Source organism: Oncorhynchus mykiss, chromosome 16 (assembly GCF_057628025.1).
Source record: "Oncorhynchus mykiss isolate SJ-2025 chromosome 16, ASM5762802v1, whole genome shotgun sequence".
NCBI classification, from domain to species: Eukaryota; Metazoa; Chordata; class Actinopteri; order Salmoniformes; family Salmonidae; genus Oncorhynchus; species Oncorhynchus mykiss.
The window spans coordinates 63,895,451-63,914,699 of NC_143037.1; the positions used below are offsets into that span (position 1 = coordinate 63,895,451).

Here is a 19,249-nt window from a genome sequence, read left to right on the forward strand (position 1 = left end):
AGTGAATTCAATGGTGCTATGTGCACTTGTTCCTGCAGGTGGCACAAGTGTCTGAGGGAAAGTATTGCTCTTGTGCATTCTCATTCGTATCTAAAGGCTAACGTACAGAGTATACTGTATGAAAAAGATTTTCGATATTTGTTGATGATGTAGAGTGTTGGGATGTAAACATAATCAAAGATAGAATCTTGTCTGATAAACGTTAGATACTGTAAATAAAGAGGGTTTGAGTGAGGAGAGAGAGAGAGGGGGGGGGAAGAGGGAAAGCGAGAGAGATGCGGGAGGTATAGAGACCCCTACTGAGGGCATGGATATTTTAGGACCTTTTTTTCAGGGAGCTGCATTAGGCAGTAAAGAGGAGGAGAGAAAGAGACACAGAGAGAGAGCGAGAGAGAGAGAGGGAGGGAGAGGGAGAGACAGAGAGAGAGAGAGGGAGAGAGAGAGAGAGAGAGGGAGGAAGAGACAGAGAGGGAGGAAGAGACAGAGAGGGAGGGAGAGACAGAGACAGAGAGGGAGGGAGAGACAGAGAGAGGGAGGGAGAGACAGAGCGAGAGAGGGAGGAAGAGACAGAGGGAGGGAGAGAGAGAGGGAGGGAGAGATCCTTTTCTACAGTAGGCAACTCAGCCCACACTAACAAAAGCTCCTTCATATCAGAGGTGTAAAGAGACAGAATTTGAAAACTCTAATGACCCTTGCATATTTAGCATAGAAATTCCGCTGTTGTGATGTCAGTCTGGTGAAAGGGTAATATTGTTGCATGTCTCTGAGACCACATGTAAGTGAATATCTATGGCAACAGCAAGGACATGTCGCTGTCAAGGCCTCCTGTCATTCCCACTGAGGTCTTCTAAGAGTGGAATGAAATAAGGCTGGCTTTCTCTCCAGAGGATGACGATGCTGTGGTGCATGTTGATGCTGTCACTGCATGTTCCCTTATCTTCCATGCTCTCTCTCTCTTACCCTCGTCTCTGAGCGTCAGTTGATGTGGGTGTGTGTAGGATCTGAGCATGTGTCTGTGTTTTTGTGTGTGTGGACACAGTGTCTGAGTGCGTGTGTGTGTGTTCAGTATCAGAATGTGTGTGTGTACGCACAGTGTGTGAGTTCAGCATCTGAGTGTGCACACAGTGTGTGTGTATATAGTAACTCTGTGTGTGTGCCCTGTATTTGTGAATGCAGGCGGAGCCCTCTGCTCCAGTGGGGTTGTGGAGAAGCCTGCCTGCCTCACACTGAAGTTATTGTTCAGGGACAAAGAGCACTATGATGTGAAGAGCATCCCTCATAAAACCTGCCATTTGGAATGACGTGCCACCCACCGGCTCGTGACAGCTAGGGGAAAATAAAAAATAAGCTGGCAGGAGGAGAACTGGTGTTGCGTCACTTTTAATATGATGTCTATTTTCAAAGTGGCTTTACAAGTGCAGTCTTCATCGTGGTTTTAAATAGATGAATTATCTCTAAAAGAAAGAAAGACCGCTCTTTGGGTTGTTTCACGTATTCTGCAATATGTTTGAATCGCGCTGATTGGCTTACATTTTGAGTGTGTGTGTTTTCGTTCATTGATTGAGCATTTCATCTCGTGTCCACAGGCGACAAAGAAGTTGCAGATTTCCCCTTTAAAATGGACAAAGGTCAAATTTAAAGGGAGACTCAAACCTGCAGCCATTTCAAGAAAAAAAAAGGTTTAATAAACAAATCAATTTACATAAATAAAACAAGTTGCACATAACAAACAACACTCAACACTAGATTCCTATAGCAGAAAACACTTATCTTTTTCCTCCCAAGCATTTACAGATTTTCTTAAAAACTTCAAGAAGCAAACATAGACATTGTATAAAAGCATCATACAGTGTGCATCCATCCGCATCAGAGTATAACTTACAAACTTACTGAAGGATAAATACTTTTGGGCCTATTCCTAACTTGAGAGGCAAAAACGTACCATCACATCAGTGCATGAAAATCCAAGTTAGTGCATTTCCCAAGTTAGGACTGTCCCCTTTATTAGTGATAAATAACAGTAGAATGAAGTGGAGGTGAAAGCAGTCCATCATTTTATGGGGAACTCACAAATCATCTATATATGTAATGTATAGTATACCTTATGATAGTTATCCTCTCTTCCATGTGGTGAATTATAAAGTCAAGTCAAGACCATCTCTGGCAGCAGATATGGCGTGAGTGAATGAACATCTGACATGGCACCCTATTCACCATATAGTGCACTATGTAGGGGATAGGGTGTAACTGGAGATGGAGCCATTATAGAAAGCTGTCCTTCATTTCAGCCTCCAGAAGAAGGCTGAGGCTAGCCTGGTGTACCATGTAGCATCAGTAAGGTGCGAACTTCTGTCTGTCGGGTTTCTTGATGCAGTTGGCTGAGGAGATTTTGGTAGTGTAGGCTGCCAGGGTGGTGTGGGAGGGGGCTGCGGTGACAGTGACCTGGGGCGTGGGGCTAGAGAGAGTCAGGAAGGGGACAGACTTGACCCCTAGCAGGCCGGAAAAGGGCAGAACGCCGTAGGGGTGGCCCATGACAGGGGTTGGGGAGAGGGCACTCATGGCTGCCAGGGTGGAGGCGGAGTGGGGGGAGGAGGCCGGGGAGACGGGCTGGGTGAAGGCCATGTTGAGGTCAGCCATGTTGGGGGAGGCCATGGACGCTGCCTGGGCCGTGGATTTAGCTGTCTCTAAACTATGGAGAGAGAAGAGTAGAGGACGAGTGGCTTTCGATACAATAGAATAGAATACAGTACAATGCAATACATTGCAATACAATACAGATCTATGAATTATCTAAGGGATTATTACCAGAACAAGAGAACAACGGCATCATTACCGCATATCACCATGTTATTTAAAGGTCCAATGCAGCCGTTTTGATCTAAATATCAAATTATTTCTGGGCAACAATGAAGTACTGTTAATTTTTTCAATTAAAATGATGAAAAAATAACCCCAAAAATACTGCATGCAACAATGCAACAATTTCAAAGATTTCACTGAGTTACAGTTCATATAAGGAAATCAGACAATTTAAATAAACAAATTAAGCCCGTAATCTATGGATTTCACATGACTGGGAATACAGATACAGTATGCAACTGCTGGTCACAGATACCTTAAATAAAAGGTAGGGGCGTGGATCAGAAAACCAGTCAGTATCTGGTGTGACCACCATTTGCCTCAGCAGTGCAAAATATCCTCTATATGCATAGAGTTGATCAGGCTGTTGATTGTGGCCTGTTAAATGTTCTCCCACTCCTCTTCAATGGTTGTGCAAAGTTGCTGGATATTGGCGGGAACTGGAACACGCTGTCATATACAACATTCCAGTGCATCCCACACATGCTCAATGGGTGATATGTCTGGTGAGTATGTGGGCCATGGAAGAACTGGGACATTTTCAGCTTCCAGGAATTGTGTACAGATCCTTGTGACATTGGGCCGTGCATTATCATGCTGAAACGTGAGGTGATGGCAGTGGATGAACGGCAAGACAGTGGGCCTCAGGATCACGTCACGGTAGCTCTGTGCATTCAAATTCAATAAAATGCAATTGCGTTAATTGTCCGTAACTTATGCCTGCTGATATCATAACCCCACCACCACCATCGGCCACTATGTTCACAACTTTGAGAAAAGCAAACCACTTGCCCATGACACCATACATGTGGTCTGTGGTTGTGAAGCTGGTTGGACGTACTGCCAAATTTTGGAGGTGGCTTATGGTAGAGAAATTAACATTAAACTCTGGTAGACATTCCTGCAGTCAGCATGCCAATTGCATGCTCCCTCAAAACTTGAGACATCTGTGGAATTGTGTTGTGTGACAAAACTGCACATTTTAGAGTGGCCTTTGATTCAAATCAAATGAAACTTTATTTGTCACATGCGCCGAATACAACCGCGAAATGCTTACTTAGAAGCCCTTAACCAACGGTGCAGTTCAAGAAGAGTTTAAAAAATATTTACCAATTAGACTAAAATAAAAAGTAACACAATAAGAATAACAATAACGGGACTACAGTGCCTTGCGAAAGTATTCGGCCCCCTTGAACTTTGCGACCTTTTGCCACATTTCAGGCTTCAAACATAAAGATATAAAACTGTATTTTTTTGTGAAGAATCAACAACAAGTGGGACACAATCATGAAGTGGAACGACATTTATTGGATATTTGAAACTTTTTTAACAAATCAAAAACTGAAAAATTGGGCGTGCAAAATTATTCAGCCCCCTTAAGTTAATACTTTGTAGCGCCACCTTTTGCTGCGATTACAGCTGTAAGTCGCTTGGGGTATGTCTCTATCAGTTTTGCACATCGAGAGACTGACATTTTTTCCCATTCCTCCTTGCAAAACAGCTCGAGCTCAGTGAGGTTGGATGGAGAGCATTTGTGAACAGCAGTTTTCAGTTCTTTCCACAGATTCTCGATTGGATTCAGGTCTGGACTTTGACTTGGCCATTCTAACACCTGGATATGTTTATTTTTGAACCATTCCATTGTAGATTTTGCTTTATGTTTTGGATCATTGTCTTGTTGGAAGACAAATCTCCGTCCCAGTCTCAGGTCTTTTGCAGACTCCATCAGGTTTTCTTCCAGAATGGTCCTGTATTTGGCTCCATCCAACTTCCCATCAATTTTAACCATCTTCCCTGTCCCTGCTGAAGAAAAGCAGGCCCAAACCATGATGCTGCCACCACCATGTTTGACAGTGGGGATGGTGTGTTCAGGGTGATGAGCTGTGTTGCTTTTACGCCAAACATAACGTTTTGCATTGTTGCCAAAAAGTTCAATTTTGGTTTCATCTGACCAGAGCACCTTCTTCCACATGTTTGGTGTGTCTCCCAGGTGGCTTGTGGCAAACTTTAACCAACACTTTTTATGGATATCTTTAAGAAATGGCTTTCTTCTTGCCACTCTTCCATAAAGGCCAGATTTGTGCAATATACGACTGATTGTTGTCCTATGGACAGAGTCTCCCACCTCAGCTGTAGATCTCTGCAGTTCATCCAGAGTGATCATGGGCCTCTTGGCTGCATCTCTGATCAGTCTTCTCCTTGTATGAGCTGAAAGTTTAGAGGGACGGCCAGGTAGATTTGCAGTGGTCTGATACTCCTTCCATTTCAATATTATCGCTTGCACAGTGCTCCTTGGGATGTTTAAAGCTTGGGAAATCTTTTTGTATCCAAATCCGGCTTTAAACTTCTTCACAACAGTATCTCGGACCTGCCTGGTGTGTTCCTTGTTCTTCATGATGCTCTCTGCGCTTTTAATGGACCTCTGAGACTATCACAGTGCAGGTGCATTTATACGGAGACTTGATTACACACAGGTGGATTGTATTTATCATCATTAGTCATTTAGGTCAACATTGGATCATTCAGAGATTCTCACTAAACTTCTGAAGAGAGTTTGCTGCACTGAAAGTAAAGGGGCTGAATAATTTTGCACGCCCAATTTTTCAGTTTTTGATTTGTTAAAAAAAGTTTTAAATATCCAATAAATGTCCTTCCACTTCATGATTGTGTCCCACTTGTTGTTGATTCTTCACAAAAAAATACAGTTTTATATCTTTATGTTTGAAGCCTGAAATGTGGCAAAAGGTCGCAAAGTTCAAGGGGGCCGAATACTTTCGCAAGGCACTGTACATACAAGGGGCACCGGTACTGAGTCAGTGTAATATGTCCGGAGGCGATTTTTCTTGAATTGATCAACAGTCTCATGGCTTGGGGGTAGAGACTGTTGAGGAGCCTTTTGGTTCTAGGCTTGGCGCTTCGGTACCGCTTGCCATGCAGTAGCAGAGAAAACAGTCTATAACTTGGGTGACTGGAGTCTCTGACAATTTTATGTTTTATGACACTGCCTATTATATAGGTCCTGGATGGCAGGAAGCTTGGTCCCAGTGATGTACTGGGCCGTTCACACTACCCTCTGTAGCGCCTTACGGTCAGATGCCGAGCAGTTGCCATACCAGGCGGTGATGCATCCGGTCAGGATGCTCTCGATGGTGCAGCTGTAGAACCTTTTGAGGTTCTAGGGACCCATGCCAAATATTTTCAGTCTCCTGAGGGGGAAAGGTTTGGTCGTGCCCTCTTCATTACTGTCTTGGTATGTTTGGACCATGATAGTTTGTTGGTGATGTGGACACCAAGGAACTTGAAACTCTCAACCCGCTCCACTACTGCCCCGTGTTAATGGGGGTCTGTTCGGCCTGACTTTTCCTGTAGTCCACGATCAGCTCCTTTGTCTTGCTCACACTGAGGGAGAGGTTGTTGTCATGGCACCACACTGCCAATTCTCTGACCTCTTCCCTATAGGCTGTCTCATCGTTGTAGGTGATCAGGCCTACCACTGTTGTGTCATCCGCAAACTTAATGATGGTGTTGGAGTCGTGTTTGGACATGCAGTTGTGGGCGAACAGGGAAAACAGGAGGGGACAAAGTACTCACCTTTGAAGGGCCCCAGTGTTAAGGATCAGCGTGTCAGACGTTTTGTTGCCTACACTTACCACCTGGGGGCAGCCCATCAGGAAGTCCAGGATCCAGTTGCAGAGGGAGGTGTTTAGTCCTTAGCTTAGTGATGAACTTCGTGGGCACTATGGTGTTGAATTCTGAGCTGTAGTCATTCTCACATAGGTTTTCCTTTTGTCCAGGTAAGAAAGGGCAGTGTGGAGTGCGATTGAGATTGCATCATCTGTGGATCTGTTGGGGCGGTATACGAATTGGAGTGGGTCTAGGGTTTCCGGGAGGATGCTGTTGATGTGAGCCATGACCAGTCTTTCAAAGCACTTCATGGCTACGTGAGTGCCACGGGACGGTAATAATTTAGGCAGGTTATCTTCACTTCCTTGGACACAGGGACTATGGTGGTCTGCTTGAAACATGTAGGTATTACAGACTTGGCCAGGGAGAGGTTGAAAATGTCAGTGCAGACACTTGACAGTTGGTCAGCGCATGCTTTGAGTACATGTCCTGATAATCCGTCTGGCCCAGCGGCTTTGTGAATGTTGACCTGTTTTTGTTCACATCGGCTACAGAGAGCATTATCACACAGTCATCCAGAACAGCTGGTGCTCTCGTGCATGCTTCAGTGTTGCTTGCCCCGAAGCTAGCATGAAAGGCATTTAGCTCGTCTGGTAGGCTCGTGTCACTGGGCAGCTCGCGGCTGTGCTTCCCTTTGTAGTCTGTAATAGTTGTCAAGCCCTGCTACATCTGACGAGCGTCAGAGCCGGTGTAGTAGGATTCAATCTTAATCCTGCGTTGCCGCTTTGCTTGTTTGATGGTTCATCTGAGGGCATAGTGGGATTTCTTATAAGCGTCTGGATTAGTCTCCCACTCCTTGAAAGCGGCAGCTCTACCCTTTAGCTCCGTGCAGATGTTGCCTGTAATCCATGGCTTCTGATTTGGGTATGTACGTACAGTCACTGTGGGGACAACGTCGTCGATGCACTTATTGATGAAGCCTATAACTGAGGTGGTGCACTCCTCAATGCCATTGGATGAATCCCGGAACATATTCCAGTCTGTGCTAGCAAAACAGTCCTGTAGAGTAGCATCCGCATCATCTGACCCCTTCTGTATTGAGCGAGTCACTGGTACTTCCTGCTTTAGTTTTTGCTTGTAAGTGGGAATCAGGAGGATATAATTATGGTCATTTGCAGATTTGTATGTGGAGTAAAGGTGGTCTAGGATTTTTTTTTTCTGGTTGCACATGTGACATGTAAGTAACATTTTTGTCAAACAGATTTAAGTTTGCCTGCATTAAAGTCCCCGGCCACTAGGAGCGCCGCTTCTGGGTCAGCATTTTCTTCTTTGCTTGTGGCCTTATAGAGTTGGTAGAGAGCGGTCTTAGTGCCAGCTTCGTTCTGTGGTGGTAAATAGACGGCTACGAATAATATAGATGAGAACTCTTGGTAGATCATGCGGTCTACAGCTTATCATAAGGTACTATACGCCAGGCGAGCAATACCTCAAGACTTCTTTTTTAATATTAGACATTGTGCACCAGCTGTTATTGACAAATAGATACACACCCCCACCCCTTGTCTTATCAGAGGTAGCGTCTCTGCACTGATGGTGCATGGAAAATCCCGCTAGCTCTATATTGTCCTTATCATCATTCAGTCACGTCACGGTGAAACATAAGATGTTGCAGTTTTAATGTCCCGTTTGTAGGATCATCTTAATCGTAGCTCATCAATTTTATTCCAATGATTGCACGTTAGCAAGAAGAACAGATGCCAGTGGGAGTTTACTCGCTCGCCTACGGATTCTCAGAAGGCTGCCCGGTCTGCGGCCCCTTTTCCTGCATCTTTTCTTCACACAAAAGGCAGGGATCTGGGCCTGTTCCAGTGAAAGCAGGATATCCTTCTCGTCTGACTCATTAAAGGAAACAGTTTCTTCCAGTCTGCAGTGAGTAATCGTTGTTCTCATGTCCAGAAGTTATTTTTGGTCATAAGAGACGGTAGCAGCAACATTATGTACACAATAAGTGAAAAAATAAGTTACACAAAAAGCAAAATAACTAACAAAATAGCACAATTGGATGGGAGAATGTAAAACGTCAGCCCTGTTCTTCTGTGCCATCTTAATATTAAGATGCACAAGGTGCACCTGTGTAATGATCATACTGTTTAATCAGCTTCTTGATATGCCACACCTGTCAGGTGGATGGATTATTGTAGCAAATGAGAAATGCTCACTAACAGGGATGTAAACAAATTTGTGCACAAAATTAGAAAAATTAGCCTTTTGAGCTTATGGAAAATTTCACGGATCTTTTATTTCAGCTCATGAAACATGGGACCAACACTTTACATGTTGCGTTTATATTTTTGTTTCGTGTAGATTCTTAGCAAAGAACAATTTCTCAAGCAATAATTTAGCTAGGACTGTCTGAGAGTGGTCTGAAGAGAGGGGGAAAACTGAAAACTAGCCGTTATTGGCAGAGAGGTTGGGAACTCTCTTTCTTATTGGTCTCTTAACTAATTTAGCACCTGGTGATGATAGAAATAAGGCCAAAACTCTACCCAATCAAATCAGGTAGAAATTTCAAGCAGTTTTACTAACAGCTCTTACACTAAAAGGGCATTATCATAATTTTCACACTATTAATCCTCATAGCGTGGAAATATAGATATAAAACACAGAAAAAACACATTTAACCTTTGCCCTTAACAGTTATGGAAACAGAATCCCCTCTCCCTCCCCCGGCACTGATTGGTTAGACTGGATCGCATCAGCCAGTGGCCTTACCAGGAGGTGATGAGGTACTGGGCCAGGTTGATGCTGACTGGTGTGCCTGTAATGGTGACGTGACGGTCACTGGTTCCGTCTAGCTGGCTGCCAATCTTGATCTGAGCCCCCGACATCTGCCTGATCTCATTGATCTTAGCGCCCTGCCGGCCGATGATCGAGCCTATCAGCTGCAAGAGATAGATAGATAGATAGATAGATAGATAGACAAATGGGGTGGATGGATGGAGAGCTATATGCAGTGGATATCTGTGCAGAGAGTCTCAGCACTTGATTGCATTCAGATTGTCTAAGAGTTATTTATTACGTTGCAATTGTTTCGAGAGTTGTTTCAAAAGTCTCAATATTGCAATACATCAAACAAAGCTACTGTAGGCTATATGACAGTGGTGTTGATGATGCTGAGTATGCTAACTATTAATAATGATAAACTGCAGACAATACTTGTGAAAGCGTGTGTTGAGAATGTGTGTACATGTTATTATTGGCCTTCTACAGTTTGTGTATGAAATGTACACCTCTCTAAACATTGTGATCACATTGTTTGTCTGCAATGGCCCCGTCATCTATCATGCATGTCAAACACACAGTTTTTCCAACCTCTTCCTTAATTGCAGTGCTCCATGCCCCAATAAAACAGACAGGAGAGAGAGAGAGAGAGAGAGAGAGAGAGAGAGAGAGAGAGAGAGAGAGAGAGAGAGAGAGAGAGAGAGAGAGAGAGAGAGGGGGCACATTTGCCTCTCATTAATCTGAATGGCTAAAAGGTTATTGATTTCCATCGCCGTGGCGACTTCGCAAACAAATCACTTCCCGAACACGACCCAGAATAGAGGCATCTCTCGGCTAATAGAAAACCTAATGGGAAAATAATTCAAAACATAACACCCGGCTGGTTTGTCTCTTTTTATCTGACATTAGTTTATATGATGCTGACATTAGTTTACAAGATGCTGACATTAGTTTATAAGATTCTGACATTAGTTTATAAGATGCTGACATTAGATTATAAAATGCTGACATTAGAAGATTATAAAATACTGACATTAGTTTATAAGATGCTGACATTAGTTTATATGATACTGACATTAGTTTACAAGATGCTGACATTAGTGTATATGATACTGATGTTAGGTTATAAGATGATGACATTAGTTTAAAAGATGCTGACATTAGTTTCAATGATACTGACATTAGTTTTTAAGATGCTGACATTAGTTTATAAGATGCTGACATTTGTTTCAATGATACTGACATTAGTTTATAAGATGCTGAAAATAGTTTATAAGATGCTGACATTAGTTTCAATGATACTGACATTAGTTTATAAGATGCTGAAAATAGTTTATAAGATACTGACATTAGTTTATAAGATACCGACATTAGTTTATAAGATGCTGACATTAGTTTCAATGATACTGACATTCGTTTATAAGATGCTGAAAATAGTTTATAAGATGCTGACATTAGTTTCAATGATACTGACATTAGTTTCAATGATACTGACATTAGTTTATAAGATGCTGACATTAGTTTCAATGATACTGACATTAGTTTATAAGATGCTGACATTAACTTATAAGATGCTGACATTAGTTTATAAGATGCTGACATTAGTTTACATGATGCTGACATCAGTTTATTCAGGGTCTTAGCTGATTTTTATTTATTGGTTTCTGTTGTCTTGGAGCATTGCTCTGTTGGAGAACAATACATTCTCAGCAGGGCCAAGGCCAGAGGATAATGCTAGGTTTAGGTTAAACATTTTTGCACCAAAGAAAATAAATGATAAACAACAATACAGATAAAAAAAAGTTTTAAAAAAGGTGTGCAGGTGTGGTTGGAAGCCCAAGGGCTTGTAAAACTATTTACAATATACAGTACTAGTCAAAAGTTTGGGCACATCTAATCATTCCAGGGTTTTTCTTTATTTTGACTATTTTCTACATTATAGAATAATAGTGATGTAGCTCGGTGAGGTTATGCCCTATTTCTTGTTTTCACGGATTTAATAAGAGTGTGTTATTGTCGGAGCTTTGTTTGTTCCTCCGTGCGTTTGTACGGGTTCTCTGTTGTCGAGGGCGTTTTACTTTTTTTGATTGTGCCATACCTGTGTTGGTGGACTTGCCAATTAAAGTACGCTTCTCAGACATCCCTGCTCTCCTGCACCTACCTCCTAACGCAAGGAGATGGCATATGTAGGTAGGAGGCATATGTAATGGCCCAGACAATATTATAGCAAATGAGATATGGGTAAATTAAGCTATAGTAAATTAAGCAAGCCTCATAAACCAAACCACTAATCTTTCTGATGATACCAACAGATTTAATCACTTTGCTGCAGACAAATGTAATATGATTTTTCCAGGATAACTTTTCATCAATTAGAACATCAATTAGGAATCTAGTGGACGTGACTTGTTCCATTTCATTCCAACCAGTTTGTTTATCTGGAACCATTCTGAAAACTAGGCTTAAGGATCAGTGTATAGGCCCAGGGTCTAAGCCTGAGTGCATGGTGTCAGGCCCCAGAGGTAGAGGTTATGCTGTCAGATAAACGGCGAGAGGCCTAGACAGTGATGGAGTACTTCCAGTATGTGTGCTTTGGCAGCTTAACAACGGATGACTGATAGTAGCCACTGCGCCACACACACACACACACACACACACACACACACACACACACACACACACACACACACACACACACACACACATACACATACACATACACACACGCACACACACACTGCTCTCCTGCTCCTGTCCTTCTCCCTATAATTCATATTCCTTCCTGAGAAGTCACTGTCCTGCTCAGCAGCATTTCATTGTTCGCACAGCATCATGGTTGGTCTCCCTGGCTATTATAGGCACATAATATTATTCAGGGAGCAGCTAGCTAGGTGTTGGCACAGCCCAGCCAGGCTTAAGAGCAACCCAGGGAGACGATGAGCAGCACTAGCACAGACCTGGGATCAGAGATAATGACCAGGACTCCCCCCTGCTGGGAGGGAGAATCAGTACATCAGAACAATACATCAGTTCTGAGCATCTTGAATCAATTTGTCTTGATGCTTAATTGATTGTGAAAAATGAACTGCATTGGAAGTATAGGAAAACTTCTGTCTAGGCCATTGTAATCCCAAAACAATGTTGAGTAGAAGGCTTGTTTTGAATGTTTACAGGGCAATTTTCAGAGGTAGTGTAGGAGCTCTAGGAGCTTCCAGATTAGGTGTAGAGCCAGGTTAATAACATGCAGGTAATAGACCACTGTGTTCATTAGTGATTACCTTTGCTATGCAGGACATACACAGTACAGTAACACTGCATGCCTCACCTCAGCTACTGTAACTGGCCTATATTTTCTTAGAATTCCAGCTGAATTTGTAATTTGAAAGGACACAGGAAGAAGGATAGGGTGGTGGGGGAAGTCACCATTTTTCTCCAGGCTAAATCTTCCCTGGGCAGAAGTACTGCTGACTAAAGCTCTTCCTCAATTTTTCTCTCTCTCTCTCTCATCTATGTAGCCTCCTCCCTCCTCTTTCTCTTTATTCAGCTGCACTAGTATGGAAGGGAACGACAGGGGAAAACAAATACCTGGTGTGTGCACACCATAACGCTTTCACCGCTTCTATGTATTCAGATCAGTGCAGATGAAGATAAAAGAAAGCAGATGAGGAGAGAAAACTGTTTTAGAATATTGAGACCCAGCCTAAATCTCCCACTGGACCTCTGAGAATGGATCCTAAATCCTCCACTGGTCTGCGTTCTTCGGTTTCTGCTATGCCTGAGAGAGCCAGAGACACAGAGAGACAGAGAGAGAGAGAGGGCTCATCCATGGCTATAAGTCCTCTCTGGAACAATGGCTGGAGCTTAGACTCAGCTGTCCCTGTCATGCACCACACTACAGTACCAGCCATACCACTGACTGATTGGAAGGTTTGATACTTAAGGGTTTGCTGGAGAGAAGTGGTGACATTGTTCAAGAGTTATGTCTGGTTGGTTGGCATGTCATCTTAAACAGGAGAGCTTATTGCACTCTGTCATGGTACGATTCAGTTCAAGATTGTAGAGTACATGAAGTCTGAACAATTCACACAGTTGGACAGCCTATGCCAGTCAGTGCTAGATCATCACAGAGGACAAATCTGGGTAGTGGCTTTCCCAATGTTTTCCAGCATCTCCGTCTCTTGCTCTGTGATTGGAGAGGCATCACATGCTGTGTTTGAGTGAGAGGGAGAGGATCTCTAGCTGTTTTTTTATTGTCTGTTTTGACAGCAGAGAGAGAGTGTGTAAGTAGGTCAGGGAACAAGAGAGGATTAACTGGGTACTCATGAGAGTCACTCCGAGACACTGCAGCTGGAACCCAGACAATAACACCAACGGATCCATATCGTCTCAAAATGCCCACGACCTTGGGTTACTCTGGGGTTAGAAGGACTTGGATAATTTGTATGTTGCCAAGATGTCTGCCTTCCCACCTTTGATGTTACCCAAGACCACAGTCTCTCGCACGCCTTGAACATTCAAGCATCGAAGTTGTTTTCATGTGTGATATGATGTTCCTGGTTCTGGTGCTGTTTGGTGTGTTTGTTATTAAGCCTGCAGTAGACTTCTGCTGCTGTTTGGTGTGTTGTTTGGTATTAAGCCTGCAGTAGACGTCTGCTGCTGTTTGGTGTGTTTGGTACTAAGCTTGCAGTAGACTTCTGCTGCTGTTTGGTGTGTTTGGTACTAAGCCTGCAGTAGACTTCTGCTGCTGTTTGGTGTGTTGTTTGGTATTAAGCCTGCAGTAGACTTCTGCTGCTGTTTGGTGTGTTGTTTGGTATTAAGCCTGCAGTAGACCTCTGCTGCTGTTTGGTGTGTTGTTTGGTATTAAGCCTGCAGTAGACTTCTGGTGCTGTTTGGTGTGTTGTTTGGTATTAAGCCTGCAGGAGACTTCTGCTGCTGTTTGGTGTGTTGTTTGGTATTAAGCCTGCAGTAGACTTCTGCTGCTGTTTGGTGTGTTGTTTGGTATTAAGACTGCAGTAGACCTCTGCTGCTGTTTGGTGTGTTTAGTGTTAAGCCTGCAGTAGACTTCTGCTGCTGTTTGGTGTGTTTGGTACTAAGCCTGCAGTAGACTTCTGCTGCTGTTTGGTGTGTTGTTTGGTACTAAGCCTGCAGTAGACTTCTGCTGCTGTTTGGTGTGTTGTTTGGTATTAAGCCTGCAGGAGACTTCTGCTGCTGTTTGATGTGTTGATTGGTATTAAGCCTGCAGTAGACTTCTGCTGCTGTTTGGTGTGTTGTTTGGCATTCAGCCTGCAGTAGACTTCTGCTGCTGTTTGGTGTGTTGTTTGGTTCTAAGCCTGCAGTAGACTTCTGCTGCTGTTTGGTGTGTTGTTTGGTATTAAGCCTGCAGTAGACTTCTGCTGCTGTTTGGTGTGTTGTTTGGTATTAAGCCTGCAGTAGACTTCTGCTGCTGTTTGGTGTGTTGTTTGGTATTCAGCCTGCAGTAGACTTCTGCTGCTGTTTGGTGTGTTGTTTGGTATTAAGCCTGCAGTAGACTTCTGCTGCTGTTTGGTGTGTTGTTTGGTATTAAGCCTGCAGTAGACATCTGCTGCTGTTTGGTGTGTTGTTTGGTACTAAGACTGCAGTAGACTTCTGCTGCTGTTTGGTGTGTTGTTTGGTATTAAGCCTGCAGTAGACCTCTGCTGCTGTTTGGTGTGTTTAGTGTTAAGCCTGCAGTAGACTTCTGCTGCTGTTTGGTGTGTTTGGTACTAAGCCTGCAGTAGACTTCTGCTGCTGTTTGGTGTGTTGTTTGGTACTAAGCCTGCAGTAGACTTCTGCTGCTGTTTGGTGTGTTGTTTGGTATTAAGCCTGCAGTAGACTTCTGCTGCTGTTTGGTGTGTTTAGTGTTAAGCCTGCAGTAGACTTCTGCTGCTGTTTGGTGTGTTTGGTATTAAGCCTGCAGTAGACTTCTGCTGCTGTTTGGTGTGTTGTTTGGTATTAAGCCTGCAGTAGACTTCTGCTGCTGTTCGGTGTGTTTAGTGTTAAGCCTGCAGTAGACTTCTGCTGCTGTTTGGCGTGTTGTTTGGTATTAAGCCTGCAGTAGACTTCTGCTGCTGTTTGGTGTGTTGTTTGGTATTAAGCCTGCAGGAGACTTCTGCTGCTGTTTGGTGTGTTGTTTGGCATTAAGCCTGCAGTAGACTTTTGCTGCTGTTTGGTGTGTTGTTTGGTATTAAGCCTGCAGTAGACTTCTGCTGCTGTTTGGTGTGTTGTTTGGTATTAAGCCTGCAGTAGACATCTGCTGCTGTTTGGTGTGTTGTTTGGTACTAAGCCTGCAGTAGACTTCTGCTGCTGTTTGGTGTGTTGTTTGGTATTAAGCCTGCAGTAGACTTCTGCTGCTGTTTGGTGTGTTGTTTGGTATTCAGCCTGCAGTAGACTTCTGCTGCTGTTTGGTGTGTTGTTTGGTATTAAGCCTGCAGTAGACTTCTGCTGCTGTTTGGTGTGTTGTTTGGTATTAAGCCTGCAGTAGACATCTGCTGCTGTTTGGTGTGTTGTTTGGTACTAAGCCTGCAGTAGACTTCTGCTGCTGTTTGGTGTGTTGTTTGGTATTAAGCCTGCAGTAGACATCTGCTGCTGTTTGGTGTGTTGTTTGGTACTAAGCCTGCAGTAGACTTCTGCTGCTGTTTGGTGTGTTGTTTGGTATTAAGCCTGCAGTAGACCTCTGCTGCTGTTTGGTGTGTTGTTTGGTATTAAGCCTGCAGTAGACTTCTGCTGCTGTTTGGTGTGTTGTTTGGTATTCAGCCTGCAGTAGACTTCTGCTGCTGTTTGGTGTGTTGTTTGGTATTAAGCCTGCAGTAGACTTCTGCTGCTGTTTGGTGTGTTGTTTGGTATTAAGCCTGCAGTAGACATCTGCTGCTGTTTGGTGTGTTGTTTGGTACTAAGACTGCAGTAGACTTCTGCTGCTGTTTGGTGTGTTGTTTGGTATTAAGCCTGCAGTAGACCTCTGCTGCTGTTTGGTGTGTTTAGTGTTAAGCCTGCAGTAGACTTCTGCTGCTGTTTGGTGTGTTTGGTACTAAGCCTGCAGTAGACTTCTGCTGCTGTTTGGTGTGTTGTTTGGTACTAAGCCTGCAGTAGACTTCTGCTGCTGTTTGGTGTGTTGTTTGGTATTAAGCCTGCAGTAGACTTCTGCTGCTGTTCGGTGTGTTTAGTGTTAAGCCTGCAGTAGACTTCTGCTGCTGTTTGGCGTGTTGTTTGGTATTAAGCCTGCAGTAGACTTCTGCTGCTGTTTGGTGTGTTGTTTGGTATTAAGCCTGCAGGAGACTTCTGCTGCTGTTTGGTGTGTTGTTTGGCATTAAGCCTGCAGTAGACTTTTGCTGCTGTTTGGTGTGTTGTTTGGTATTAAGCCTGCAGTAGACTTCTGCTGCTGTTTGGTGTGTTGTTTGGTATTAAGCCTGCAGTAGACTTCTGCTGCTGTTTGGTGTGTTGTTTGGTACTAAGCCTGCAGTAGACTTCTGCTGCTGTTTGGTGTGTTGTTTGGTATTAAGCCTGCAGTAGACTTCTGCTGCTGTTTGGTGTGTTGTTTGGTATTCAGCCTGCAGTAGACTTCTGCTGCTGTTTGGTGTGTTGTTTGGTATTAAGCCTGCAGTAGACTTCTGCTGCTGTTTGGTGTGTTGTTTGGTATTAAGCCTGCAGTAGACATCTGCTGCTGTTTGGTGTGTTGTTTGGTACTAAGCCTGCAGTAGACTTCTGCTGCTGTTTGGTGTGTTGTTTGGTATTAAGCCTGCAGTAGACATCTGCTGCTGTTTGGTGTGTTGTTTGGTACTAAGCCTGCAGTAGACTTCTGCTGCTGTTTGGTGTGTTGTTTGGTATTAAGCCTGCAGTAGACCTCTGCTGCTGTTTGGTGTGTTTAGTGTTAAGCCTGCAGTAGACTTCTGCTGCTGTTTGGTGTGTTTGGTACTAAGCCTGCAGTAGACTTCTGCTGCTGTTTGGTGTATTGTTTGGTACTAAGCCTGCAGTAGACTTCTGCTGCTGTTTGGTGTGTTGTTTGGTATTAAGCCTGCAGGAGACTTCTGCTGCTGTTTGGTGTGTTTAGTGTTAAGCCTGCAGTAGACTTCTGCCGCTGTTTGGTGTGTTTGGTATTAAGCCTGCAGTAGACTTCTGCTGCTGTTTGGTGTGTTGTTTGGTATTAAGCCTGCAGTAGACTTCTGCTGCTGTTCGGTGGGTTTAGTGTTAAGCCTGCAGTAGACTTCTGCTGCTGTTTGGCGTGTTGTTTGGTATTAAGCCTGCAGTAGACTTCTGCTGCTGTTTGGTGTGTTGTTTGTTATTAAGCCTGCAGTAGACTTCTGCTGCTGTTTGGTGTGTTGTTTGGCATTAAGCCTGCAGTAGACTTTTGCTGCTGTTTGGTGTGTTGTTTGGTTTTAAGCCTGCAGTAGACTTCTGCTGATGTTTGGTGTGTTGTTTGGCATTCAGCCTGCAGTAGACTTCTGCTGATGTTTGGTGTGTTGTTTGGCATTCAGCCTGCAGTAGACTTCTGCTGATGTTTGGTGTGTTGTTTGGCATTCAGCCTGCAGTAGACTTTTGCTGCTGTTTGGTGTGTTGTTTGGTATTAAGCCTGCAGTAGACTTCTGCTGCTGTTTGGTGTGTTGTTTGGCATTTAGACCGGAGTAGACTTCTGCTGCTGTTTGGTGTGTTGTTTGGTACTAAGCCTGCAGTAGACCTCTGCTGCTGTTTGGTGTGTTGTTTGGTATTAAGCCTGCAGTAGACATCTGCTGCTGTTTGGTGTGTTGTTTGGTTCTAAGCCTGCAGTAGACTTCTGCTGCTGTTTGGTGTGTTGTTTGGTATTAAGCCTGCAGTAGACTTCTGCTGCTGTTTGGTGTGTTTAGTGTTAAGCCTGCAGTAGACTTCTGCTGCTGTTTGGTGTGTTTGGTACTAAGCCTGCAGTAGACTTCTGCTGCTGTTTGGTGTGTTGTTTGGTATTAAGCCTGCAGTAGACTTTTGCTGCTGTTTGGTTTGTTGTTTGGTACTAAGCCTGCAGTAGACTTCTGCTGCTGTTTGGTGTGTTGTTTGGTATTAAGCCTGCAGTAGACTTCTGCTGCTGTTTGGTGTGTTGTTTGGTATTATGCCTGCAGTAGACTTCTGCTGCTGTTTGGTTTGTTTAGTGTTAAGCCTGCAGTAGCCTTCTGCCGCTGTTTGGTGTGTTTGGTATTAAGCCTGCAGTAGACTTCTGCTGCTGTTTGGTGTGTTGTTTGGTATTAAGCCTGCAGTAGACTTCTGCTGCTGTTCGGTGTGTTTAGTGTTAAGCCTGCAGGAGACTTCTGCTGCTGTTTGGCGTGTTGTTTGGTATTAAGCCTGCAGTAGACTTCTGCTGCTGTTTGGTGTGTTGTTTGGCATTAAGCCTGCAGTAGACTTTTGCTGCTGTTTGGTGTGTTGTTTGGTATTAAGCCTGCAGTAGACTTCTGCTGCTGTTTGGTGTGTTGTTTGGCATTTAGCCTGCAGTAGACTTCTGCTGTTGTTTGGTGTGTTGTTTGGTAATATGCCTGCAGTAGACTTCTGCTGCTGTTTGGTGTGTTTAGTGTTAAGCCTGCAGTAGACTTCTGCTGCTGTTTTTGGTGTGTTTGGTACTAAGCCTGCAGTAGACCTCTGCTGCTGTTTGGTGTGTTGTTTGGTTCTAAGCCTGCAGTAGACTTCTGCTGCTGTTTGGTGTGTTGTTTGGTATTAAGCCTGCAGTAGACTTCTGCTGCTGTTTGGTGTGTTGTTTGGCATTAAGCCTGCAGTAGACTTTTGCTGCTGTTTGGTGTGTTGTTTGGTATTAAGCCTGCAGTAGACTTTTGCTGCTGTTTGGTGTGTTGTTTGGTATTAAGCCTGCAGTAGACTTTTGCTGCTGTTTGGTGTGTTGTTTGGTATTAAGCCTGCAGTAGACTTTTGCTGCTGTTTGGTGTGTTGTTTGGTATTAAGCCTGCAGTAGACTTTTGCTGCTTTTTGGTGTGTTGTTTGGTATTAAGCCTGCAGTAGACTT

At 43.8% G+C, this 19,249-nt stretch overlaps 1 protein-coding gene across 2 annotated transcripts in view; it reads right to left on the minus strand.

Annotated features, from left to right (window-relative positions):
• Positions 1-1,662: 1,662 nt before the first annotated feature.
• Positions 1,663-19,249, minus strand: part of LOC110492499 (poly(rC)-binding protein 4) — a 79,754-nt gene continuing 62,167 nt past the window's right edge. For both annotated transcript variants that reach the window (XM_021566879.3, XM_090203730.1), the window contains exons 13-14: positions 9,256-9,425; positions 1,663-2,689 (exon numbers count right to left, since the gene is read on the minus strand). In XM_021566879.3, coding sequence (XP_021422554.2) covers positions 2,332-2,689; positions 9,256-9,425 — 528 coding nt within the window. In that variant the 3' untranslated portion in view covers positions 1,663-2,331. The remainder of the gene's footprint in view (positions 2,690-9,255; positions 9,426-19,249) is intronic.